Here is a 27885-nt window from a genome sequence, read left to right on the forward strand (position 1 = left end):
GATGTCCTTTGGAATAGGTCTAGAAGCTGACTAACTTCCAGTAGAAGGATTGAATCTCTAGTTTTGGAAAATGATAAACTAGAGAGAAACCACTGTATTCCCCCAGAAAATACTCTCAGAGAATATTCAGCAGGTTAAGCTATTGGACTGATCTCTTAATTAGAGTAAGCCTCCAAGTCAGGATAAAATTATTTCAGTCTCAAACTGTGGTAAAATCATAATAGAATACATTAAAGTTTTTAAATTTCATTTTTATTTCAGCGATCTCCTAAATAAAATGTAGTATGTATTTAGTATTTTGTCACTCATCACTATATTCCCAGCATAAGCATAGTATGGGTACTCTGATGATTTTCTAGATGAATTAGAAAGTGTGGTTTAGTGATTTTTTTTTTAATACGTGTCTTCACTAGAGGGTGCTGTGTAAGCATTCAGTACTTTAAAATGGTCACCTCCTTCACATTTACTTATTTGTTTGGAGATTGGATTTTTAAATTGCCTGATTTATTAAACGTTTTCATTTATTTTTCTTTGTTTTTAAAGCAGTACTGACAGTATTGCGTATGGTTACATTAATGAGATAGAGTAGTTATTAATGGCAGCATTAACACAAATTCTTCTTTTCTTCCTCCTTTTTAGGAGGCTTATGACTCCCATCATGTATGCAGCACGAGATGGTCACCCTCAGGTTATTGCTCTCCTTGTTGCTCATGGAGCAGAAGTTAATACCCAGGATGAGAATGGTTATACTGTGAGAAACACTTTTACAATGTTTCTTTTTTTATTTCTAATACATTGATGTCTTATTATTTCTATCAGTAATCTATAAGAAGAGTTTTAAGAAGTAATAATTACAGACGGACAGGGATATAATTACTATTTGGTGAAAACAAAAAGCAACAGCTGAAATAGAAAAAAACAAATTATCTGATTTTTTCTTAGTCCTCACTTCTGACAAAAGAAGTTATAACACACAACAAACCTTTAATTCTAGAATACACATAAGAATTCTTTCTTGTAGAAGACACTTCAGTGATTGGCGGATAAATCATTTTATTGCATAACATCACTTAACCATGTAAAACATTGTTTAGTTTTATAAAATCAGAGAGCAGTGTAGTCTGCTTTGTAATTACAGCTTCAGAAATATGTTTACATTATATTGTGAAATTAAGAGATTACATCATTTCATTAATTAGTTATGTTCTCTTTTTTATTGTGCCATAAATACTGTTGAAACTTTTTCCGTCTGCCTCATATGCACTCCTTATTAAACAATCTTCTTTTTCACCCACTTACAGGCTTTAACATGGGCAGCACGTCAGGGTCATAAAAATGTAGTTTTGAAGTTGCTTGAACTTGGAGCTAATAAAATGCTACAAACCAAAGATGGAAAGACACCAAGTGAAATTGCAAAAAGAAATAAACATCTCGAGGTATCCTTCTATATATTAAACTAATTTTTCTTTGGCATGTCATATTATCATTTGTAGAACTTCTGTGTTATACATTGAGTGTTCCTTATCTGAAATGCAGGTTGAGTGTCCCTTATCTGAAATGCTCAAGACCAGAGGTGTTTTGGATTTCAGAATATTTGCAGAATACACACCTGTTGAGTATCCCTAATCCAAAAATCCAAAGTGGAAATGCTCCAATGAAAATTTCCTTTGAGCATCATGTCAGTGGTCAAAAAGTTTCAATTTTGGAGGATTTCCGCATTTCAGATTAGGTGTGCACAACTTGTATTTTGTTAGAATTCACAAGTGTAATAATATTGTACCTGGCTATCATTAAATGTTTAAATGTGTATTTTTTCCTCCGGTCAGGTAATGAAAACTTCTTTTTGCTAGAGTATGCATCTTCTACTAAATAAGAGGTGTTTATAATGTGTAATTTAAAAGCTGTATAAAAGGAGAATGAGTCTTATTCTGGCCCTACAAATAAAATTGTAATAGACTAATTAAACATTTCAAACTGGTCCAGATTTTCAAAAATTAATTATTGAGAAAACTAGTAAAATGTCAAAATTTGAACATGTAATTAAAACATTGTTTTGTGATTTTAATTAATAGATATTAGACAATTTTAAAATTAAATACTTTAAGCAACACTTACTCCCATTTGAGTGACAAAGTATTTGATAAAATGATAACGTACTTGGATATATGATCTGCTGTTATTTAGATGTTAAACTTGGTAATAAATATTTGCCGTACATTAAATTATTTTATTGATTAACACTTGAGCTCAGAAGAATAAAGCTTTAGTCAGAGGTCTGTAATTTCTTTCTTTCTTTTTTTTTTTTCTGACCGGTAAGGGGATCGCAACCCTCAGCGTGGTGTTGTCTGCACCATGTACCGGCCATCCCTATATAGGATCCAAACCCGCAGCCTCAGCACTACCAGTGCTGCACTCTCCCGAGTGAGCCACAGGGCCGGCCCTAGAGGTCTGTAATTTCTAGGCAAAGGTCAAATACAGTACAGTTATAAAACTTAGTTATTTAGTTCAAAAGTTTGTAACAATGAGTTTCTGAATTTTAAAGCTTCTGAAATTTAAAGATTCTATCATGTGATCATCAGATCATGCCACTTTTATTGCATGTAAAATAACTTCCTCTAATTTTTTAAGCAGTTTAATAAACATACCTATCATTTTACAAATAAAATACATTTCCAAAATTATTCTGGAGTAAATGTTAATCATTAAAGAAAGCCCTGCAAAACTTCAAAAAGAAATTTACCATTTTTCTTCCAAGCTTTGAAAATTTGAAAACTTAAATTTAGTTTACTGCATTATTAAATTTAAGGTAGATGACACCAACTTTCACACAATAAGAAATTTACAAACATCAAAGGTTATTTTGAATCATAAACGATTTCTTGAAATGAGATCTGATCTTGTTATTTTGGCTGATTACATGACATACATTTACTTCCTAAGATGTTAGATTTTAAAACTAAGGAATTTCACCACATCTCTTTCAGGTATACAGTTGGGATTTGTATACATTTAGTCATGCTTATTACTTCCTCTTCACTGAGCAATAAATTTAAAGTATTACCTTAGTACCTTATCTTTCTGAGTCATTTATCAAAATTAAATTTTTAGTTTTATATCTTACTGAAAATATTATTAATTACTATCTGCCTTTAATCTTTATTACTTTGAATTAGATGGACTTCTTTTTCTTTTCTGATTATTTCAGGTCAAGGACGTATTTACTCGATTTTATAAAAGTTATTCTCAGGGTAGTAAGTTGTGAAAATTCTGTCCCTCTCACCTTGCTAAAATTTCCTTTCTAGATGTAAAATTATATGTTCAGTTTCTTGTAAGTGTAAGTAATAGTATATAATAATGTTAACTATGTTTGAATGGCTTGTTAACTTTTTTCAGATCTTCAACTTTCTTTCTTTGACTTTAAATCCATTGGAAGGAACGCTTCAACAACTAAGTAAAGAAGAGACTATTTGTAAACTATTGAAAACAGATTCTGATAAAGAAAAAGATCGCATATTTAGGTAATAGTAATATGTTTTAGTTCAACAGAATACCTATAAATAAGTAAAAATTGTGTATGTTTTTATTACTTGTACTAAATGTGGTGACTTAATATGTGCTATTTTAAACTTTTACAGGCATTTTTAAATGTCACTTAGAAATGTCTGGATTGTAAGTGCTTTGTTCTCCAGAATTTCAGAAAATTTTTATTTATTTTTATGTACTAACACTCCTGATAACTTTGACTTAAAATGTAAACTTTAAATAAAATACCAACAGTAGAATTTCTTTCCAAAGTCTTCTGAGATTATGTTAGTATCCAAAACAATACCAGACCTTACTTTCTAATTCTTTTCAGCACATTTGTAATTTTATAAGTTAAAATTAAAAATATTTTTTTCCCTCAACACTGTTATTAGTACATGACCACAAACCATTGTCTACTTACCCCATATAAAGTTGTTATTTAATTTTTACATATTGTGATTAAGGAGATTTTTATGTAGAAATTTCACAAAAATACATATTGGCAAATATTTTCATTCTTAGGAAAGATGAGCTATATTTTTCCATCATCATTGTGTCTCTTATATCTTCACTTAAGAAACGTTGGTCATTCCTTTGATGTAGTATAGGTCCGGTGTGTAAATTTGCAAATATATTCTACATGGATTCATTCTTACTCATTCTTATTTTCACTCTCTCTGAAATATAACTATCTGTGTATTGTTTGTGCATTTATAGTCTGCTCTAAAATTGATATTGCTATAAATATGTATAGTTCATATACAGCATTTGGAGATCTGGAAATATTTTTACATGGTCTTGGACTTGAACATATGACAGATGTATTAAAGGTAAGATTTCATATATTCTACAGTAAGTTATGTATATGTTTCTTTGTTGTTTAACATAACATTAATTCATAAGCCTGCCTATGAATTAGTGCCAATTCACTTTTCTCCATAATCTGAAGTGCATCCAAACTCATAATAAGCATTTCAAAAATTTATTATTCTGGAAATTTACATAAATTAAAATCTGACTGGATTAAACAGCTTTTACCAACTGCTTAATGCCTCTGTATACACCTAAGTTCTTAGTTTGTTTTTGCAGTTGCTGATCTTCCTGTATGGAATATGAGAAGCATGATTTTAAACCAGAGAAACCTGGTATTGCATTCTTGCTCCAATGAGTATTAACTGAAGTATGCTACCTAAATATGTCTTTTTTTTTAATAAAGATGATAATGCCTAGTGTAAAGTTATCATATACCAAACACTATCTAGATGCTTTAAGCATACATTATGGGATTTGAGTACGTGACAATTTTCTCAGCTAGATGGGGATGCTGAAGCAGTATCATATTTCTTAAGAGAGTCTCCCGTTAGGAGTATGCACATTCTGTTCAGGCATTTCAGAGTTGTTTATTCAGTACAATCTTGAAATTTCTTCCTGTTTAAAGAAATCTAGAGTAAAAATACGTGTTATTGATGGTTTAATGTGATTCAGTCAGAAATTTTAAATACTCATAAAATATAATTTCTGTCAAATCTTATAGAACTGCTTTTCTTTTTCCGTAAGCAAATATGAATGGCAGAAATTTTCTTTGAATCTGGAAAACTAGCTTTATTTATATTTTTTTAGGTGAACATAGGTTTTGTGATACTCATTGCTATCTACCCAATTAGTGTAGTTCTGTATCTACATACTCTATCCCCTCTATAATGTTGGAAGTTGTTCAGGAGTGGAGCATATAACTATCTTATATACACTTCTCTACTTCCCCTTCTGCTATTTTACTTATATTGAAAAGTGGTGTTTTTTTCCCTTTTCTACAGGAAAGGGATATAACTTTAAGACAGCTTTTGACCATGAGGAAAGATGAGTTTACAAAGGTTTGCATCAATTTCAAAAACTCCAGATATACTCTTTTATGTTTTTTAAATTGCATATTCTTTTATGTTCTGTTTTTAAAATATTAGCGCTACAAACCGTGATTGATCTTTTGTTAGGTTCTTGATTAGATGTGATTATGGATAACTATGTCTAAAATCTTATGTTAGAGTTGTGGGTGTTTTTTCTTAAAATTGTCATTTTCAAATGTGACTTGTAAAAGTCTTAGAAGTAAGTGGTGGTTTTTTTTATGTATGTGGGTATGAACATGTTTCTTCCAAGTAATGCCTTTTGCTGGGTTCTCAAAGCAATCAAGACATATTATTTTGCCATCTAGTATTATTAACAATTCAAAAATAGCTGCTCAAAGTATTAGAGATACTTTGATATGTTAGGATAGCTAACAAACAGTGATCTTGCTGCATGAACACATTGCACATTGAAATCTTCAGTATCACTAAAAATCAAAATAAATATACTATTTAGCTAAATCCAGGAGAGAAAATTTAATACTAAAGATAGAATACAAATTTTAAAAGGGCTTTAATTCTCACTTATCACTGATATTTTAAATAATATTTTAAAGGAAAATTTGTTTTACTGTGTTTTTTGAAAGATTAAGTATTAAAATCTAGTAATTTGTTTTCAGAATTCATCACAATTGCTACATATTGCAAAAAAATTGACTATAGTCACTATATATCTAAATATTTTAATGATGTAACTAATCTTGTCAATCATAGTTACAAGCAAACTGTGTTTTTTAGTATATTTCTTATTTTTCCAATATTTTTCTATTTTTTAAAGATGTGAATTCATCAAGTAGAAAACTCCTTTAGTAATTTTGAATATTAAGTTATTCAAGTATAACTATTTCACTGCACCTTAATATTATTTCCACTTAGAATGGAATTACTGGTAAAGATCAGCAGAAAATTCTGGCTGCTCTTAAAGAACTAGAGGTAGAAGAAATAAAATTTGGAGAGTTACCTGAAGTGGCAAAGTTGGAAATCAGGTAAAATTAACTTACAGGTTTAAAACCAGCTTTTTTTTTTTTTTTTTTTTTTTTTAGTTTAATTTTATAATGTCTGAGTCATTTTACTTGATTCTGTCATTTTCCCATGGAAATAGATTTTGTAATATACTATGTTCTGAAAAGAGATGCACTTTATAAAGTCAATTTTTATAGTCATTTTACCAACAAGCAAAACAGTGAATCTTCTTGCTAGTGCACAGAGAAAATTTTTTGTTTTATTTTTTCATTGCATCTTGCTAAGTTAAACTATATGAGGAAATTCTGCTCTGTTTCTATTTTTCTGGGAGTTTTTATCATGAATGGTTGTTGAATTTTGTCAAATGCTTCTATGCCAAATGATATGATCATATGATTTTTTTCTTTAGCCTGTTGACTTGATAGATTATATTGTTGGATTTTTAATTATTGAACCAGGTTTGCATACCCAGGATTAATCTTATATTGGGATTAATTGTTGGATTAATGCATTGTTGGATTTGATTTGCCAGTATTTTACTAAGTATTTTCGCATCTAAGTTTATGAGACGTATTGCTCTGTAGGTTTCTTTTTTGTGCTTTGTCTATCTTTGGTATCAGGGTAATATTGGCCTCACAAAATGAGTTTGTAAGTCTTCCCTCCTCTTCTATTTTCCGAAAGAGATTATGTAAAATTGGTGTTAATTCTTCTTTAAACATTTTGTAGAATTTTCCAGTGAAACCATCTGGGCCTTGATATTTTGGGGAGGGGGGGAGCTTTTTAATTACAAATTCAATTTCTTTAATGATTATAAGACTGTTCAAGTTAACATCTATTTTATCTTGTCTGTGTTTTGATAATTAGTGCTTGTCAGAGACTTCGTTCATTTCTTCTAATGGTCAAACTTACAAGCTTATCCTTTTGATGGCTGTGGGATCTGTTGTAATGTTCCATTTCATTCATGATACTGATTTCTATCTTCTCTCTTTTTATCTGTTAGTCTTGATAGAGGCTTATCAATATTTTTCAAAGAACATGGTTTAGTTTAGTAACTTTTCTCTATTGTTTTGTTTGTTTTAGCGACATTGCTGAATTTCTGATTTTATTTTTTACACTTGAAACATAATTGATTATACATATTTATGAGGTACAGAGTTGACTGTCAGTGTTTGTGTATAATATGTGATGACAAATTAGTATTATTAGCCTGTTCATCGTTACAAATCATAATTATATTTTGTGTCCATTACCCAGTTTCTCCCTAACCCCCCTCCCTTTTCCCACCTCTAGTGACCACAGATGTGTTCTCCCCTTCTGTAAGTTCAATGTATCATTATGGTTGTTTTCTTTCTTCCTTCCTCCCTCCTTCCTTCCCTCCCTCTTATGAGTGAGGATATGTGGTATTTCTCTTTATGTGCTTGGCTTGTTTCACTTAACATAATTTTCTCCAAGCACATCAATGTTGCTGCAAATGGCAGAATTTCATTTCTTTTTATGGCTGAATAGTAGTCTATTGTGTATATATAACACATTTGTTTTTAATCCAGTTGTACATTGATGGAGATTTAGGTTGGTCATATCTCGGCTGTAGTAAATAGAGCTGCAATGAACATGAGAGTGCAGGTATACTTTCAACATAATGATTTCCATTTATCTGGGTGTATACCCAGTAGTGGGATTGCTGGATTGTATGGTAGTTCTACCTGTAGTTGTTTGAGAAACATCCATACTGTTTTCCATAATGGCTGTACTAATTTTATGTTTGTAGTTTCATTGATTTCCACTGTTGTCCTTATTGTTATCTTTCTTTCACTTGCTTTGAATTTATTTTGCTCTTCCTCTTTCTAGATTCTTGAGGTAGATTATTTACTTAAGACATTTTCTTTTTTCTTAGGTAAGCATTTAGCCTTTTACATTTGCCTCTCAACACTGCTTTACTTGCATTCCACAACTTTTGATATGTCGTGTGGTCATTTTCATTCACTTCTTTGTGTATTTTTATTTTCCTGGGGACTTCCTCTTTGACCCATGGATTATTTAGAAGTAAGTTGTTTAATTTCCACATGTTTAGAGATTTTCCTGTTGTGTCTCTGTTATTGGTTTCTATTTTGATTCCATTATAGTCAGATAAAATACTTTGTATGATTTCAAGGGCTCAGTACTACGTGACTCATGGCTAAATGGAGATCTAGAAAATCAGGTTTCATAGGTTGAAGCAAATCCCCGAAAATTTAGGATTAAATTTAATAAGAATACATGGAAAGTCCAAAATTAACTACATTACTATAGGATGAGTAAGACCTAACTTAATACACTAGAAGAATCGCTAAGGCTTTTAGTTGATAATTCAGTTTAGGTTAACAGTATTACATGACTAGCTATGAAAAGCTAGAACTCTTAAAGTGCGTTGAGTAATATAATGTCCAGAATAAGTAAGGTAATATTTTCATTGTACATAATACGTACATCTGAAGTTTTTGTTTATAGAAGGAATTTAAACATAAGATAGAATAGAAAACCTATAAGGCCTCTTCCGCCTTTTAGATTATATGATTGTGAAATAATTTTTGTAAATACTTTTGTATATAGACATTCCCCTTAGTAAAAACACCAAGATTTTGGAATCCTAAATGACCTATAATAATTGTTTTCCTTCCACTAACTAGGTAATTGTGAACTTCTCCTACTTAGCAGCACCACCTGATAACCAGCCTATGAAATTTTCTTTTCCTTTTTTTTAACAATGGCTCTCTTCCCTCTTTGGAGATTTGTGCACCAAATAAGTTTTCCCTCACCCTCTGCCTGTCATTGCACCTGGTCAGGTTAATTACATACTCATTCTCTTTTGCTTATGTAACCTTCTCTTAACTCATTCTTTAGGTTTGTTCTTTTAATTCTTAGGAAACTCTCTACCCCTCCTCCTGGTTTCATTGTGGGTCAGAAACTAACCATTATCATAAGAACTGTGCAGAAGACAAATAAAATGTTTTGCCTCTAGAGGTCTTAAAAGTGTATATGAGTTCCCTATAAGAAATTTCACAAGTATTTTTCTGTTTCCTCAGATCCTCTAATGTTACTTTTAATACAATCCTCATATTATTTTCAAATTTTTCATTTTTTTTTAGCTGATTTAAGAGTATAGCAGCAATTTTACTTTTTCACTGACAATACAGGTATTGTTTTTTTATTTCAGCATATTCCAAGTTGATTTTTTTTCCTCCAGAAATAATGTTATAAAGATTACATATCTAAGATATAAGTACCATACATGTCAGTGGAGACTTGATTTCTACATATGTATTTTTAACATATTGGGGATTGTAACTATGATTTATCCTCGTATAAATACTAGAATTGGGGCATAAAATATAGGTTATAACATACCTGGCTAAGTTATCAGAATGACCTGAGGAACTTGATGTATATATTAGCTGTATTCTCCATTGCCTGGAACATAACTGTATAGACAAACTTTGTTAAATAAATGGATAAATTAGTGAATTATAATATCCTGTAATACTCACAAAGGCAGTAATATCATCACTAATATAGACTATCTAAAAATAACATTGCAACTATCATAAACATTAATTAAACATATAAACAATAGATTTCTACAGCATTTTATAATTTACAGAAGTCTTCTGGGAATAATTTGATCCAGATTTCTTAAAAACTTTATTATATAGCTTAAATTATAGACATTTGCCAGAGTAAAATTGCCATTTCCCCATTCCTTTTTCTTAATTTATCTCCTTATAACAAGTAGATCTGTACTCAAAATAATGGCTCATCATGGTTTCATAATAACATTATAGCTCTTAAATATTTAAATGCATTGTGAAGGATTTCAGATGTAAGGACTTCAAATCAGCAAACCTTCTTGATTGTCTTTGTTCATTTTCTTTACTTTTTTTCATTATTGTTTCTGTGAAGGAATATTCTAAGTTCTACATGACTGACTTACAAATTAAATTTTTTAATATAACTTATTTGTATGATGGCAAGATTGCCTGTATGAATTTATTTTGTGGGATTTAATAGATAAAGAATGTGCAGAATCCTGAATGGTTCACTTATTAAAACTTCTGAATTTTTTAAAAATAAAACTGGCAGACATATATTCCAGGAATTTGACCTTGTTATTAAATCACAGACTTTGTTTACATGCTGTTATGGAAAAGGTTTTACTTCTCATTTGTTCATAGTCATTCTTTAAAGAAGAAATTAGTCATTAAGTCATAAGAAAACTAACAGGAGGAAAAGTTGAACTGATTGATTATAATCTTGTAATGTGACTTCCACAATTTAGCTACTGATTTAATTTAAGATACTTTTCTTATATGTGTCAACTTTTCTAAAATAATCTCTGTTACAAGAATGCATATGCACACTGCATTTACTTTTTTCTGCCTTAGTATGTTTGCAGAATTAAAGAATGCAATTTTAAAATGTTGGGGCTTTTTCAAGATGGCGGCGGCTGCGGCGGCTGGCGCGGAGTAGCTGAGGTGGAAAAGGTGGCCACTGGGCCTCAGGCAGCCGGGAAACTTGTGGAACTTCCTCTCGCCATCTCTTAAGGGAGGACTGCTGCTGCTGACCGGTCGTGGGGGGTGACCGCCACTTTGCCCCCGGCAGGAGAGGCTGCCTCATTTACAGGCAACAGCTTTGAAGTGTGGAACAGGAAAAGAACTGTTTCTTAGCTGCAAAAGCGAGTCAGGAAACAGGGAACACGGCGCCAGGGCTGCTGTGGATGCAGCCAGGATCCCGGAGGCCGGGGCCGCGCTGAAGGCAGCCAGCTGCCCTATTCAGGATTCGAGGTTTCAAGCCGGCATTAAAGAAGATTCCTGGGAGCACCCGAGCCGCGCCGCGACTGAACAGCCCGAGGCGGCAGCGGCCGAGAACTGGGAAAGGCGGCAAACCAGAGACAGAGAGCGAGCACCCGACCTGGCACAGCACTGTGAGTGACCCCTGGCACAGCTCTGTTCGGGGGGTGGATGCCCACGCGGCTCCCGCCTGCACCACCAGGCCACTCACCGCCCGGTGCTGCCTCCATTTTCCCAGGTGCGGGCAGCTCCGCCCTGCTCGGCCATCACTGAGCCCTCCCACTTGCTGGCCTGGCGCCGGGCTTTCCGGAGCCTGCAGACCGGCCTCCGCTCCTAATCCCTCCGCGGTTCTCTGGCGGGGCTGGTGGCGGGGGGCGTCCCGGGCCAGTGTCGGGAGGGCAAGGAAGTACGGGCGGGCCGACTGTCACTCCACCATACCCTGGACTCCGGCCCCAGGTAAACTCCCCGTTACTGGGAGGCAGATACCATCTCTGCGGCCACCAGTTTGGAAAAAAAGCCTAACGAATTTCTGGATGGGAATAGTGTGGTAGGAGAGTTCCCAGGTCTGCTTGAACCTGCCGGAGACCAGGCTGCAGGTGGGCGCTAGACTCGGTTTATACTGGGGGGATACAAAGGTGAACAAGACCCGAGAAAGATCTACATAGTGCTACAAAGGCACCCAGAGAGACCGGTTGTCCGTGCCCAGCAGAAACCTGGTAGACTTCCTGGGCGAGGCGGTGCCGAGCAGGGTCTTGAAGGCCCAGCTGATAGACGAGGGGTGCAGAAGACACGCCCCAGCCCAGCACAGTGCGCACAGAGTGGGGAGACGTGCGGCCAGGGACGCGGAGACTCGACAGAAACCACACACCCGGTGGGGTCGCCACTGCACGATCTAACAGCCTGGGCCAGAGCACACGGAACAGGGAGAAGTCCTGCACAGGAAGTGAAAGCTCAACAGAGATCACACACCCTGTGGTACGTGATCCACCAGCCCAGCAGAGTCCAAGCTGACCAGAAAGGTGGCTCCCCGGAGAAGCCCAAGACCCGAGGCAACCACACACACAAGGCACTAGAGGCCAACAGAGCAGTCACGGAGGGAGCCATACGAAATTGGCAACCACAGCAACATCCTAGTTAGTCATTAGTCTCAAACCGGTGGACTGTGAAACCCCCGGCCACAATGAATAAACACCAAAAAAAAGATACCAGAAATACAAAAAATCAAGAAAGTACACCACCAAAAGTTAATAAATCTCAAACTCTAGATCCTATAGAACAAGAAGCCCTTGAAATGACTGACAAGGAATTTCGAGTGATAATTCTAAGGAAACTGAATGAGATACAAGAAAACTCAGCTAGACATCATGATGAAATGAGGAAAAGTATACAGAATCTGAAAGAGGAAATATACAAGGAAATCAATGTCCTGAAAAAAAATGTAGCAGAACTTGCTGAACTGAAGAAGTTATTCAGCGAAATAAAAAACACAACGGAGAGTTTAACCAGCAGGCTTGTCGAAGTTGAAGAGAGAACCTCTGAACTTGAAGATGGGCTGTTTGAAATAACACAAGCAGACAAAAAGAAAGAAAAAAGAATCAAGGACATGGAAGAAAATCTGAGAGAGATATCAGACAACCTCAAGCGCTCAAATATCCGAGTCATGGGTATTCCAGAAGGGGAGGAAAATGGAGATTCCATTGAAAACATATTCAACAAAATAGTGGCAGAAAACTTCCCAGGTATAGGAAAAATCACAGATCTTCAGATCCAGGAAGCTCAACGATCTCCAAATGTATTCAACCCAAAAAGACCTTCTCTAAGACATGTCATAGTCAAATTGGCAAAACTCAGAGACAAAGAGAGAATCTTAAAAGCTACAAGAGAGAAGCGTCAAATCACCTTTAAGGGAGTCCCAATCAGGTTAACATCAGACTTTTCATCACAAACCCTAAAACCTAGAAAGGAATGGGATGATATTTTCAAAATACTAAAAGACAAAGATTGCCAGCCAAGAATACTCTACCCTGCAAGGCTATCCTTCCGAAATGAGGGGCAAATAGTATATTTCTCAGACAAACAAAAACTGCGGGAGTTCACTACCACAAGACCACCCTTACAAGAAATCCTCAAGGGAGTACTGGGTTTGGTTCCTGAAAAATAACTACCACTGCCATAAAAACCCAAGAAAAATCTAAACCCGCTAGTATAATAAAAATGGCATTCATGAAGAGAAAACAAGCTAACAAAAACACTATCTACAACCTAAGGAACCAACAAACACAGAAAACAAACAGTAAATCAGAAAGCAAGGAACAAAAGAAACCTAAGACAACCAAACAACCAATAAAATGCTAGGAATAAATCAACACCTTTCAATAACAACTCTTAATGTAAAAGGTTTAAATTCCCCAATCAAAAGACACAGACTGGCTGACTGGATCAAAAAGGAGGACCCAACTATATGCTGCCTACAAGAGACCCACCTCACCCATAAAGATTCACACAGACTAAGAGTGAAAGGATGGAAAAAGATTTACCATGCAAACAGAAAAGAAAAACGAGCTGGAGTAGCTATTCTTATATCTGACAAAATAGACTTTAATCTAAAAACCATAAAAAGAGACAATGAGGGCCACTACTTAATGATAAAAGGACTGATCCATCAAGAAGACATAACAATCATAAATATGTACGCACCCAATGTTGGAGCAGCCAGATTTATAAAACAAACTCTATTAGACCTAAAGAAGGAAATAGACACTAATACCATAATAGCAGGGGACCTGAACACCCCACTGTCAATATTAGACAGATCATCTAGGCAAAGAATCAGTAGAGAAACACAAGATCTAAACAAGACTCTAGACCAATTGGAATTGGCAGATATCTACAGAACATTCCACCCAACAACCTCAGAATATTCATTTTTCTCATCAGCACATGGATCATTCTCCAGGATAGATCACATATTAGGTCACAAATCAAGTCTCAATAAATTCAAAAAAATTGCAATTATCCCATGTATCTTCTCAGACCACAATGGATTAAAACTAGAAATTAATAACAAACGAAACTCTGGAAACTCTACAAACACATGGAAATTAAACAGCATTCTACTTAATGACATATGGGTCCAAGAAGAAATCAAGCAGGAAATCAAAAAATTTATTGAAACTAATGAAAACAATGATACATCATACCAAAACCAGTGGGATACTGCAAAAGCAGTATTGAGGGGAAAATTTATCGCATTAAACGCTCACTTCAGAAGAATGGAAAGATGGCCAGTGAACAACCTAACACTTCACCTTAAAGAACTAGAAAAACAAGAACAATCCAAACCTAAAGTTAGCAGACAGAAAGAAATCATTAAGATCAGAGCAGAACTGAATGAAATTGAAAACCAAAAAACAATTCAAAAGATCAACGAATCAAAAAGTTGGTTTTTTGAAAAGATAAATAAAATTGACAAACCATTAGCATGGCTAACAAAAAAAAGAGAGAAGACTCAAATAACAAAAATTAGAAATGAAAATGGCGATATTACAACTGATTCATCTGAAATACAAGGAATCATTCAAGACTACTATAAACAACTATGAGCCAACAAATTTGAAAATCTGGAGGAAATGGATAAATTTCTGGACACACACAAGCTCCCAAAACTGAACCGTGAAGACATAGAAAATTTGAACAGACCAATAACAATAAAGGAGATTGAAGCTGTTATCAGAAGGCTCCCAACAAAGAAAAGCCCAGGACCAGATGGATTCACAGCAGAATTTTACGAAACATTCAAACAGGAATTGACACCGATTCTTTACAAACTATTCCAAAAGATTGAAACGGACGCAAATCTCCCAAACTCATTCTATGAAGCAAACATCATCCTGATACCAAAACCAGGTAAAGATATAACGAAAAAAGAAAACTACAGGCCAATATCCTTGATGAATATAGATGCAAAAATCTTCACTAAATTACTAGCAAACAGAATACAGCAACACATACGTAAAATTATTCATCACGATCAAGTGGGATTCATCCCAGGGATGCAAGGTTGGTTCAACATATGCAAATCAATAAATGTGATACACCATATTAATAAACTCAAACACAAGGACCATATGATCATCTCTATAGATGCTGAAAAAGCATTTGATAAAGTTCAGCACTCATTCATGACAAAGACCCTCTATAAGTTAGGTATAGAGGGAAAGTATCTCAACATAATTAAAGCCATATATGCCAAACCCACAGCCAATATCATCCTGAATGGGGAAAAGCTGAAAGCTTTTCCTTTAAGAACAGGAACTAGCAAGGATGCCCACTCTCACCACTCCTATTCAACATAGTGTTGGAAGTACTAGCCAGAGCAATCAGAGAAGAGAAGGAAATAAAGGGCATTCAGATTGGAAAAGATGAAGTCAAACTGTCCCTGTTTGCAGATGACATGATCCTATATATCGAACAGCCTAAAACCTCTACAAAAAAACTGCTGGAATTGATAAATGATTTCAGCACAGTAGCAGGATACAAAATCAACACACAAAAATCAGTAGCATTTCTTTTCTCCAATAGTGAACATGCAGAAAGAGAAATCAAGAAAGCCTGCCCATTTACAATAGCCACCAAAAAAATAAAATACTTAGGAATTGAGTTAACCAAGGAGGTGAAAAATCTCTATAATGAGAACTATAAACCACTGCTGAGAGAAATTAGAGAGGATACAAGAAGATGGAAAGATATCCCATGCTCTTGGATTGGAAGAATCAACATAGTGAAAATGTCCATACTACCCAAAGTGATATACAAATTCAATGCAATTCCCATCAAAATTCCAAACACATTTTTCTCAGAAATGGAAAAAACTATCCAGACATTTATATGGAACAATAAAAGACCACGCATAGCCAAAGCAATGCTGAGCAAAAAAAATAAAGCTGGAGGCATAACACTACCTGACTTTAAGCTATACTACAAAGCTATAATAACCAAAACAGTATGGTACTGGCATAAAAACAGACACACTGACCAATGGAATAGAATAGAGGATCCAGAAATCAACCTACACACTTACTGTCAGCTGATCTTTGACAAAGGCACCAAGCCTATTCAGTGGCGAAGGGACTGCCTCTTCAGCAAATGGTGCAGGGACAACTGGATATCCATATGCAGGAGAATGAAACTAGATCCATACCTCTCGCCGTATACTAAAATCAACTCAAAATGGATTAAGGATTTAAATATACACCCTGAAACAATAAAACTTCTTAAAGAAAACATAGGAGAAACACTTTAGGAAATAGGACTGGGCACAGACTTCATGAATATGACCCCAAAAGCTTGGGCAACCAAAGGAAAAATAAACAAATGGGATTATATCAAACTAAAAAGCTTCTGCACAGCAAAAGGAAAAATTAAAAGAGTTAAAAGACAACCAACAGAGTGGGAGAAAATATTTGCAAAATATATATCTGACAAAGGATTAATATCCAGAATATATAAGGAACTCAAACAACTTTACAAGAAAGAAACAAGCAACCCAATTAAAAAATGGGCAAAAGAGCTAAGTAGGCATTTCTCTAAGGAAGATATACAAATGGCCAACAGACATATGAAAAAATGCTCGACATCACTCAGCATCCGGGAAATGCAAATCAAAACCACATTGAGATACCATCTAACCCCAGTTAGGATGGCTAAAATCCAAAAGACTCTGAACGATAAATGCTGGCGAGGTTGCGGAGAAAAAGGAACTCTCATCCATTGTTGGTGGGACTGCAAAATGGTGCAGCCTCTATGGAAAATGGTATGGAGGTTCCTCAAACAATTGCAGATAGATCTACCATACGACCCAGCTATCCCACTGTTGGGAATATACCCAGAGGAATGGAAATCATCAAGTCGAAGGTATACCTGTTCCCCAATGTTCATCGCAGCACTCTTTACAATAGCCAAGAGTTGGAACCAGCCCAAATGCCCATCATCGGATGAGTGGATACGGAAAATGTGGTACATCTACACAATGGAATACTACTCAGCTATAAAAACGAATGAAATACTGCCATTTGCAACAACATGGATGGACCTTGAGAGAATTATATTAAGTGAAACAAGTCAGGCACAGAAAGAGAAATACCACATGTTCTCACTTATTGGTGGGAGCTAAAAATTAATATATAAATTCACACACACACACACACACACACAAACCGGCGGGGGGGGAAGAAGATATAACAACCACAATTATTTGAAGTTTATACGACAAGCAAACAGAAAGGACATTGTTGGGGGGGAGGGAGAAGGGAGGGAGGTTTTGGTGATGGGGAGCAATAATCAGCCACAATGTATATCGACAAAATAAAAATTAAAAAAAAAAAAAAAAAAAAGAAAGATACTCATAATAAGTATAAAAGGCATAGTATAAATGGAACGTGAAGTATAATGTCAGCTGTGTATATCCATAGGAAAAATACTGGAAATAAATATGTACTATAGGAAAATATTCTGGCAGAAAATAGGAGAGGTCATTATCTTTGAGTGGTAAGATTGTTGATTTTAATTTTTTCAGAAATTCTACTATGAGCACGTAGTACCTTTATTTGCAGTACCTTTACTTAAAGTATAAATTTTTTCTCAATACTTGACTTCACATTTTTAAAATATTGTTGTTTTAGTCTACTTATACTGTTTTATGTTGCAGTAACAAATAACTTCTAAATCTCACTCACTTATAACAGCAAAGTTTATTTCTTAATCACCTATATCATGGGCCAGCTGCAGTGACTCTCCTCCTTGATATTCTGAGAACAGGCTGAGGAAGAGTCCCAATCTAGGACCATGCTGCTTTCATGGCAAAGGGAAAGAGAGATGTAAGAACCAGTCAGTGGCTCTTTAAACTTCTGTTCAAAAGTTACGCAGTCACTTCTAGTTATATTTTATTTGCCAAAGCAAGGCACAGGGCTAGGACTTATGTCATTGGGGCATGAAGTATGTAATTCTGACAGGAATGGGCCTGAAAGTAGTTAGCTCAGTAGAAAAGACACGATAATTTGGCTATGTGTGATGCTGAATCCAAACACAGGTTGATTCTTGACTCAGGAGTCTGTGCTCTTTATTATGCCATAATGTTTTCTCTGCATCCCACTACTTTCCCCACAACCTGCCCCCAAATTCAGTTCTCTGCTTGGTGGCACCACCTTCCATTGAAACCAAAAACCTGAGCATCATCCTAGATTCTTTTTTTCCTTTTACATGCAATTCATCACCAAGTTTTCAATTTATTCTCCTGAAAGTTTCTTAAACCACCACCCTACCTCCTACCCCATAAGACTGCCATGCCACTGTAAGATCCTCAGTTTAAGCTTTCCTTCATCTCTTGGGTGGATTTTTCTATTAGTCTCCTAATTTTCTATTTGTTTTTTGTGTGTGTGTGTGTGCTCCTTTAATCCACACTACTCCCCAAATAAACATTCTCATACAAAAATCTGATATTCTACTTTTCCTATTTAAAATCCTGTAGTCACTCACATTACCAAAAGGATAAAAATCCAATTTCTTAGTATGTCACAAAAGTTCCTTTAATAAATGGTTACAACCAGTATCTTCTCTTACTATTTTCCCATAATTTGTCCTTTAGTTATACCTTAGTGACCTACTACCCCATAATTTTGCACCTTCTATTCCTTCCATCCAGAATCCCTCCCCTTTCTTACCTACCTGACAGACTTATTCTTCAGTTCCAGACTCAATTGAAGTATCATCTCTATGAAGTATTTCTAATTCCCTTTTCACATCATACCGTGTGATATTAAATTCATTTTCAGTTTTAGATCTCTCAACTATAAACTAATTTATACTAGTTTATAGTATATCTATCTTATATAGTATATATACATCTATCTTATATCTTGTAGTATGTCTATATATATCTATCTTACAGATTGTTGGGGTGAATTAAAAGAATAATAAATGTAAAATGATTAATGCAGTGTCTTCATATAGTAGGTACTCAAATATTGGTTCTTTTGTTTTCCTTCTTCATGTGTGCCTGTGAATAACAATATCATAATTGCGTATCTGCATCTTTTTCTGAGCATTGAGATCCTCAAGATTGGAGAATTGTTTTTCTTCTATACTCAATGCCTATTTCAGTGCTTAATACATGTTAGCTATTCTGTAAATATTTTTGAAAGAATCTACTTAATTTTATGAGTAGAGTTTGAGTAGCCCAGTAGAATGAAATAAATTGCTCTTATTAGTAATCACTGTTTGTTTCCTTCCTTTAGTGGTGATGAGTTCCTCAACTTTCTTCTGAAATTAAACAAACAGTGTGGCCATTTAATAACAGCTGTACAGAATATCATTACTGAGTTACCTGTAAATTCTCACAAGGTATTCTACAAAAGTTATTAAGTGAAAAAAAAAGTATGAATGCTGAAGAACATTCCAGATAAGTTCATAATTCAGTAAACAGTATTGATCTGGTAAAATTATAGAAGTTTTTCTACAAAATATATACGATCTAAATAAGTCAATTTGTTTAATATTACTTTTCTACAAACTAATTAATAGAAAAATTGTGTTCTCGCCCTCAAGGAAAGGAAGGTGAATCAGACCAAAAATTACACTGTTCCATGTATTGAACTTATCATTTGCTCTTAAAGGGGATTGAATTGTTTAAAATATAAAGTGACAGGAGACCCAAGTGAAAGTTGAAACGAAACAGTGTATTGAGTGTTATTAAATAACCATAACAATAAAAGCGTTTTTTAATGAAGGAAATTTTAAATAGAGAAAGTGTAAGTGACCTGAAAAAGCAACTTACTTTATAGAGTTTTTCATGTTATTTGGATTTAGCTATTTGTCTACAGTGAAAATTTTTAAGTGCATTTGTTTTCTTATAGTTTTTATGTAACACTAATGTGGATATCATGTCATTCTTAAAACTTTCATGAATTGATTTTTTCACCATTAATATTATTAATACTAGTATTGATCTCCATATAGAAAGTATATCAAGGAAATATATTCAGCAAGCTGATTTGACCATTTGTATAACATTCCTGACATTTTTTATGTTGGGGTTTTTTCTAAATAAAAAATGCTTTTCAGTTATATGATTTAATGTTTAAGAATGTTCTATAATCTTTGTGGATATTAAGTTGTGGAATGTTGTCTCCATTCTTTAAAATGTAACTTTCAAAAATATTAACAGATAGTACTAGAATGGGCTTCTCCCCGGAATTTTACTTCAGTTTGCGAAGAATTGGTTAGTAATGTTGAAGATTTAAGTGAAGAGGTCTGCAAACTAAAAGACTTAATTCAAAAGGTAAATATTTAACATTAAAAAGGTGAAAAAAACTAAGGGAAATTGTTTACAGCAAAAGAAGTTAGACAGTGAAGCATTTCTGATAAGAGCAACAAGTGGAACCCTTAAATAAGTGGGAAAAGAACAGTTTCTAAAGAAAGAAAAATATATAGGAAACAAACTTTGTTGGTAATTAAAGAACAGTAGGTCATTTTCATCTTTTCAGTTGGCAGCGTTAGAGTTCACCAAAGTGATGTTCTCACATGAGACTGCTGTCACGACCCCTTTCAAAAACAGTTTGGCAAGATGTACCAAGGACCATAAAAATATTTGTATCTTTCAATAGTGCAGTAGCTTATTCCAAAATTATATGTACCATAATTGTCCAATACTAGGAGAAAAATTATGGTATATCTGTTTCTTATAATAATATGCAGCCAGTTGAAAAAAGAGTGAAAATCAAATATAACTTGTTAAAATTATGAAGTTATATTTGTACATTAGTTATATGTAAATTTTCAGATGAAAAAATACCAAAGTGAAATATTTATTAGTTCTATTAATGAGATAGGATTGTGGGTGAAATATTCCTTCTGTTGTCCTAACTATAATATCTTCTATCATTTAACTGTTATTTACAATGTGGGCTTTCTTGGTTCTGTTTTTATACTTATATAGAAGTATATATCTGGATTTAAGGACAGATGTTGTTTTCCCTTTAAGAAAATTGGCTATATAGGGGCCTTTTCTGAAAATGAAGAATAAAGAAAAATACTTTTAGTTGACTAAAGAACTCGCTTTTGAGTTCTTCATGTCTATTTAATAAATAAATTTACTGTCTGTAAAGCTTTTGTGAACTAGCTGATATGACAGTTATGTCATATATTAAAATTTTATAGCTTTAACCCATAATTCATTTAATGTTTTCATTAATGTTTTATCAGAAAGTTATTTTTCTCAAACATGCATATTTTGCATAATTTTTCCTTCTAGCTATTAAATATGTATAATCAAAAGGAGTCTTTTAAAGTGAGAAGAAAGTTGTGAAGCAAATTCTACAAAATAATTGTGGAAAAATACATTTTAAATGGGGAAGTGAGCAGTATGTTTCAGAATTCTTGTGAGAAGTAACTCCTTTCCAGAGAAAGAGGCATTTTATAAGTTGTATTATCTCTGACATTTATTTATTCAACAAATATGAGCACCCGCCACATGTCAAGCGTCTGTTACACAAGCTAGATAGAGCCTGAACTTACTGACAACACAAAAATTATAGCACTATTCACTATTTCATCTAGAAAAACAGAAGAAAAATTATATTGATTTTATTTAACATGGAGTTTTTCATGAGAATGCATCAGAAATTTGGAAGGATTTGTGTACAGATACTTCCTGCAAAGCATCAGCCTTTAATGTTTAGTGTAGGCAATTTCCTTAGACATATTTGCCTCAGGTTTAGTTACTAATTTGGTTTCTCCAAGACAAACTAAATACACAGGGTGGGGGTGGTGGTGGCGGTGGCGGTGTATGGAGAATTGAGATGAAGTTAGAGAGAACTATATTTTTCTAAAATGAATGAAATTATGAAACATTGCTTTAGAGATTGACTGACTAAAACATAAACAATCCAGTCAGGTACCATAATATTTATTTTAATAATACATAACCTATAAAGATAATTTTTATCTTTCTTTAGCTAAATGGAAGTCCTTTTTTCTGTGACCCTCTCTACCTAGAATTTATGTATTTCTGTATAAGGACTAGCCTTGAGAATACATTTATTAGTCTGTAATAATGGCAGATACAGTTCTTTGAGCAGAAAAGTCTTAATTTTGGAGCAAGCTAGTGGGTTGGTTTTTCTAGATTAGTCTTACACAAGCAGTAATCATCATCATAAGATTTGATTTAGGGAACTGTGAACACTTCCAGGTTTGGAAATATGCTATCATGCCTGTTAAGCTTATATTTCAGAGTTTACCAATATTAAATGAAGGGAATTTTTTTTTTAAAGGAACACATGAGTTTTCATGGATAAGTGTATGGAAGTAACAAAGAGGGTGGGAGAGGTCAAGGCTAGACTTTAACACCACATCATTCTCTTTCAACCCAACACACTGACAGGCTCCTGTCAGAAAGGGTCATTTTAAGTAAGTGGTTAATAAAAGGAATGATTCAGTAAATGGAACATCAGTGTCAAAAAGGAATCTGTTGCTGAATGAAGACATTTGGAAGTTAGACCAAGAATACAGTATTAATGAGATTGGCATGGAAGTCTGTTTTTCTGCTATAAATTTACAATTAATTTTGCAGGCTTTTTAATTAAATATTTACACTGTAGACTTTAGAAGTCATTATTCCTGCTAATGTTGAAAGTATTTATATCACCACTCCAGCACAGGATGTTTCCAGTAAATATCACCCTATAAATGTCCCTGATTCTTTTTATCTTTCAAAGATCTTTTGGTTTCTGCTTATTTTTCTTCTCCTGCCCCACCACCAACAAACATTTCTCTCTCTCTCTCTCTCTCTCTCTCTCTCTCTCTCTCTCTCTCTCTCTCTCTCTCTCTCTCTCTCTCTCTCTCCCCCCCCCACCTCCCTCCCTCCCTCCTTCTCTTACTCACACACACACAGTATGTACACATGTACATACATGGTGGAGGCAGCAGCTTCTTGAGCAAGAAATTTTTATTTGTGAAAATTCAGAAGCCAGTTAGGTCATGTACTTTGATTACTGTGAGGTGCTAAAAGTACTTCTTAAGTTTTTGTTGGCGTTTATTTGTTCCTGCAACTATATTTAAATAAAGTATTAAACTTCCAGCAATAGCTTGCAATCTTTCAGTTTTGGCTAAATTTCATCTATTTTAGATTTGTTATAAGAATGGCTCACTTTTGGGTAAGATATTGATTGATATTTAATACAGAAGGAAATAAATATCAATTGTCATTCCTCGTAGGTAAAATAGAAACTCTGACATTAAAGGAACTTTATCCCATGACATAAAAACGTCATTATAAAATGTGGTTTATTTTTAATGTAAAACTAATAGTACAATAATAGGATCCTGGTGAAAGAAAGACTGTCTTTCAAGACACATGTGCTCAGTTGAAATCTTCCATGGGAATCTTGAGTTGCTTACATCTAAATCAAGGGAATAACATGAACATTATCATATTTTTAGAAATGAAATGTTAAAGTTTTTATTTTCAGTGTATTGTATATTAACTATTTTCTTTTTCTCATACTAAATATTAGTTGCAAAATGAACGGGAAAATGATCCAACTCATATACCATTAATAGAAGAAGTATCTTCACGGAATGGTAGAATTTTGAAGAGGACAGCTATTACAGTTTGCGGATTTGGGTTTCTTCTTTTCATTTGCAAGCTAACTTTCCAGAGAAAATAACCCTAATATTTATTTTAAGTTATGTATGTACATCTTATTCAAGATACCCAAAGGCATTGCCTTTAACCGTATGTGGCACAACATAACTTTACATTCTTTGCCAATACTTCATAGGAAAAATTATAACACAAAGGAGAGTTTTTCTTTAGAAAGTGGTTTGTCAGTTATGACTACAGTTTCTTACATTTTCATGTTAATTTTGATCAACCAGTAAATTATAAGTAATTCTTTAGTTTGATTGTATGACTTTAAATCACATTCAAAATAAAAGTTTTATCTAATATTCATTGACATTTTAAACAGTGTGTTCATTTATCATAGTGAATCTTCCGGAATTTATTAAGTATTTATACATCAATAGCTTTCCTTTAGTCCTTATTTTTCCCTTCCATTTTTATGTGATAAGGAATTTCTTATTGGATTTTTTTAGTTATATCACATGATTAGGAAATTATTAATTTTGCAAGTATTCCAGAGAATGCAAAAGATAAAGGTAAAATGTAAATGTTTTGCATTATGGATTAAATACTTAAAAAATATTTTAAATGCAAAATAAAAAGCAGAAAATTAAGGAATAGTTCAGAAAGCACAAAGAACATTTGAATTTTTTATGTACTTTGGGGTACATATGACATGTACTATGTATAAGATTCTTGGGGATGTTATAAAAGTGAGTGGTATTTGGCATATAATGTCTCATATCTTAAGTAATGTAAGAATTTTTTTTCAATATCAAAATTATATTCAGATTTTTAAAAGTGAAATTAAAAGGGCAGTTCAACAGGGAATATAATATTTAAATCTTGCTTGACTCAGTGTCAAACAGGTACAGTTGATCTACACTTACTGGAGAGGTAAACATCAAGCAAAGGAAATTGTGGAAAGGAAGAACAGTATAAGGAATTATAATTAGTAGCAGCTTCTGCTCTTGCGTATACCAAAGCAGTAAGACTTGAATGATCATTCTTATTCTGAGAATATATTCAACTATATCACCGGAAGGTAATCACACCATGAATTGGTGTCTGACATTTTAACCTAAGTGCTATAGCTAGGCATATTTTTTTCTAATATTCCCTCACTTAAATGAGTTCAGCATTTAGAACTAAACTGTTAATACGGATAGAGGAATAGACACTTCTTCTAGCACAGATAGTGTTTCACTCCCAGCACAGTGTATGGGCAAATAGAAGGTATTTAATAAATGTTAGTGTTAGTTTCCTTTATCAAAAAAAAAAAAACCTCTAAGAAAATGACAGGCATGCTACCTGATTGTCTACCTATACAATGGTCTTTTTCAGCTTAATTTATTTTAAAAATAATGATGTTTCTTGTGTTGACTGGATGGGTCACTACATTTTTCCTCTAACAAAACCGAACTGTATGCATCTATCAAATATTAGAACAAACTATGAAAATGGGAATTTATAAAATATTTGCTTTCCAAAAGGATTTATCACAGAATTCCTCAAAATAGTGATCTGCCCCATTGTATTTCAAATATGATTAGCTATTCAGGGAAAAGAAATACAATTATGCATCGCTTAACAATGGGGATACATCCTGAGAAATGTGTCATTAGCAATTTCATCGTTGTGCAAATGTTATATAGTGTACTTACACGAACCTGGTTGGTATAGCCTTCTACACACCTAGGCTATATTGTATAGCAATTATAATCTTATGGAAACACCATCCTATGTGCAGTGCGTTGTTGCCCAAAACATTGTTATGCAGTGCATGACTGTAAAGTCCATTGCAACGGCATATTCTGAATACATTGTTTTACTCCCTTGACTAATATGGTATGATTTTCAGATTACAGACTGAGAATAAGTAGAGCAGCATTTGTTGTGACTAGTGAAATTATTTCTTTGGGTAAAATATCAGTAGGATGAATACAGTTTTCCTCAGGATTTAAAACTGGTTATTTTATCTACAGCATAAATTCCTTCCTACTCTGTTTATTTGACCTGACTACAGTGCTTTACTGCGGGGGAGGGGAGGTTGTTGCTTCTGGAACATCCATTCTCATATAACAGACAATTCGGTATAAATCATTTCTCTTCTCTTCTTAAAACAGGTCCCTTAAAGACCTACCTCACTAAACCACAGATCCAGTGTTGTCAACCAAGTTTTAATTCTGTGCACTTGAAAGTAATAAAACTTTCTTTAGTAATTGGTGTTTAATATTAAATTAATCTGAATCAGAAAATGTTCCTATGTCTTTGGAACTAACTTTGGAACCCAAATAATCCATTATAAGCATCTGTTGGGAGGCAGCTATCTTTTAAGAAGTTATACTTACTTATCACACACTGCCACTGTCCTTAAGTGGGGTGCTTCGTGCTGTTTGGCAATCCTACTACATTTTCCTGGTACATTTACTAAACTTTTCATTGGATAACTATTTTATACTTCTCTTTCCTCAAACTTATGAGACCTCCTCCCCATTTCACTGTTAAATGATGGCCTTGCTGCTGCTTATTCCCTGGGAAGTAGAATCACTTTAAAAAGAACTCACACACGGTGTCCTTAAGAGGTCAACAAACATTTTTTGTAAAGGGCTAGATAGTAAATATTTTAGACTTTGCAGGCCATATGGTCTCTGCCACAATTTCTTAACTCTGAGATCATAGCACAAAAGCAGCTGTAAATATATGAACTAATGGATGTGGCTGTGGTACAATAAAACTTTATTTATAAAAACAGGTAATTTCTTGGATTTAACCCACCAAATTATAGTTTTCTGACGCTAGTCTAACATCACACAGTTACAACTGTGGGTTATTTTTTACTTTTATATCTTTTTTTATTCCTGATAGGGTAGCCAGAGATTTATTGATTTTCTTAGTATTTTCAAAGAAACAGCTATTGAATTTGTTGATCAACTAAATTTAAAATTTTTTATTTTATCAATTTACACCTTTATTATTTCCTATCTGAATTCTTTGTATTTATTATTTTTTAACCCTAATTTCTTTAACACACTCATTTTAAATATTTTTTGTTTTCTGATAAAAGAATTCAAGGCTATATATTTTCTTCTAAGTGCTATAGTTTCATTACCATTTATTTTAAAATGCTGTACATTTATTTTTCCCTCATGTACACTATGTATTGACAATGATTTTCTAAGTCATTGCTTTTGAAAAAATTGCATGGTGATTTCAAACTCACATTTTTGCAACTTTCTATTTTGGAAATGTGGAAGTCGTATTGCTCAAAAATTAACTGTAAAGAACTGTTATGGGTTTTAGAGATGGACAGATTAACATTTGAATGCCTAATCTATGGCATCCACTTCATAAATGTTGCATTTGATTCATAAGATAGTGCCATGAGGTATATATTTCTGTTTTACAGAAATTGAATCTCAGGAACTCTGTTAAAGTAGATTTTTGAAATTAGCACTGCTAATAAAAAAGTTGGGATTTCAATCCAATCAGTTTAACTCCATTCATTCATTCAGATATTTACTGAGCACTTACCATATGCCAAGCATTTTTCTAGATGTTGGAGAATCAATAATCCCTGCCCTTATGGAACTTACATTCTAATGGAAATGAACCAACAAATAAACTATGAGATATCATATATGATAAGTACTACGGAAAAAAAGCAAGGGAACAGGAAGGCAAGGTGGAGGTAGTATTTTAAATAGAATGGTCAGGGAAGACCTCTCAAACTTCAGGTCTTTTGAGAAAAACACAAACGATTAGAGAGTAAGTCATGCAGATATTCAAGAAAGCTAGAATGGCTAGAGTTAAGTGAATGACCTAGTCAATAGTAACTGTCAGAAGTAACAGGAGACTGAATTGTCTGGGCCTTGTGAGTTTTTACCCTGACAGAGCTGGTAATCCATTGGAAGATTTTGAACAGAAAAGCAACATGATCTGATGTGCGTTTTAAAAGGCTCTCTCCTGGGCCGAGCCCATGGCGCACTCGGGAGAGTGC

General features: G+C 33.9%; 1 protein-coding gene across 1 annotated transcript in view; it reads left to right on the forward strand.

Moving 5' to 3' along the window:
• ASZ1 (ankyrin repeat, SAM and basic leucine zipper domain containing 1) overlaps positions 1-23928 on the forward strand; it is a 62238-nt gene extending 38310 nt beyond the window's left edge. The window contains exons 5-13 of the mRNA XM_063100085.1: positions 640-751; positions 1302-1436; positions 3394-3518; positions 4280-4355; positions 5340-5396; positions 6300-6409; positions 19501-19606; positions 20430-20543; positions 23776-23928. Of these exons, the coding sequence (XP_062956155.1) occupies positions 640-751; positions 1302-1436; positions 3394-3518; positions 4280-4355; positions 5340-5396; positions 6300-6409; positions 19501-19606; positions 20430-20543; positions 23776-23928 (988 nt within the window). The remainder of the gene's footprint in view (positions 1-639; positions 752-1301; positions 1437-3393; positions 3519-4279; positions 4356-5339; positions 5397-6299; positions 6410-19500; positions 19607-20429; positions 20544-23775) is intronic.
• The last annotated feature ends 3957 nt before the right edge of the window (positions 23929-27885 follow it).

Source organism: Cynocephalus volans, chromosome 6 (assembly GCF_027409185.1).
Source record: "Cynocephalus volans isolate mCynVol1 chromosome 6, mCynVol1.pri, whole genome shotgun sequence".
Lineage (NCBI taxonomy): Eukaryota > Metazoa > Chordata > Mammalia > Dermoptera > Cynocephalidae > Cynocephalus > Cynocephalus volans.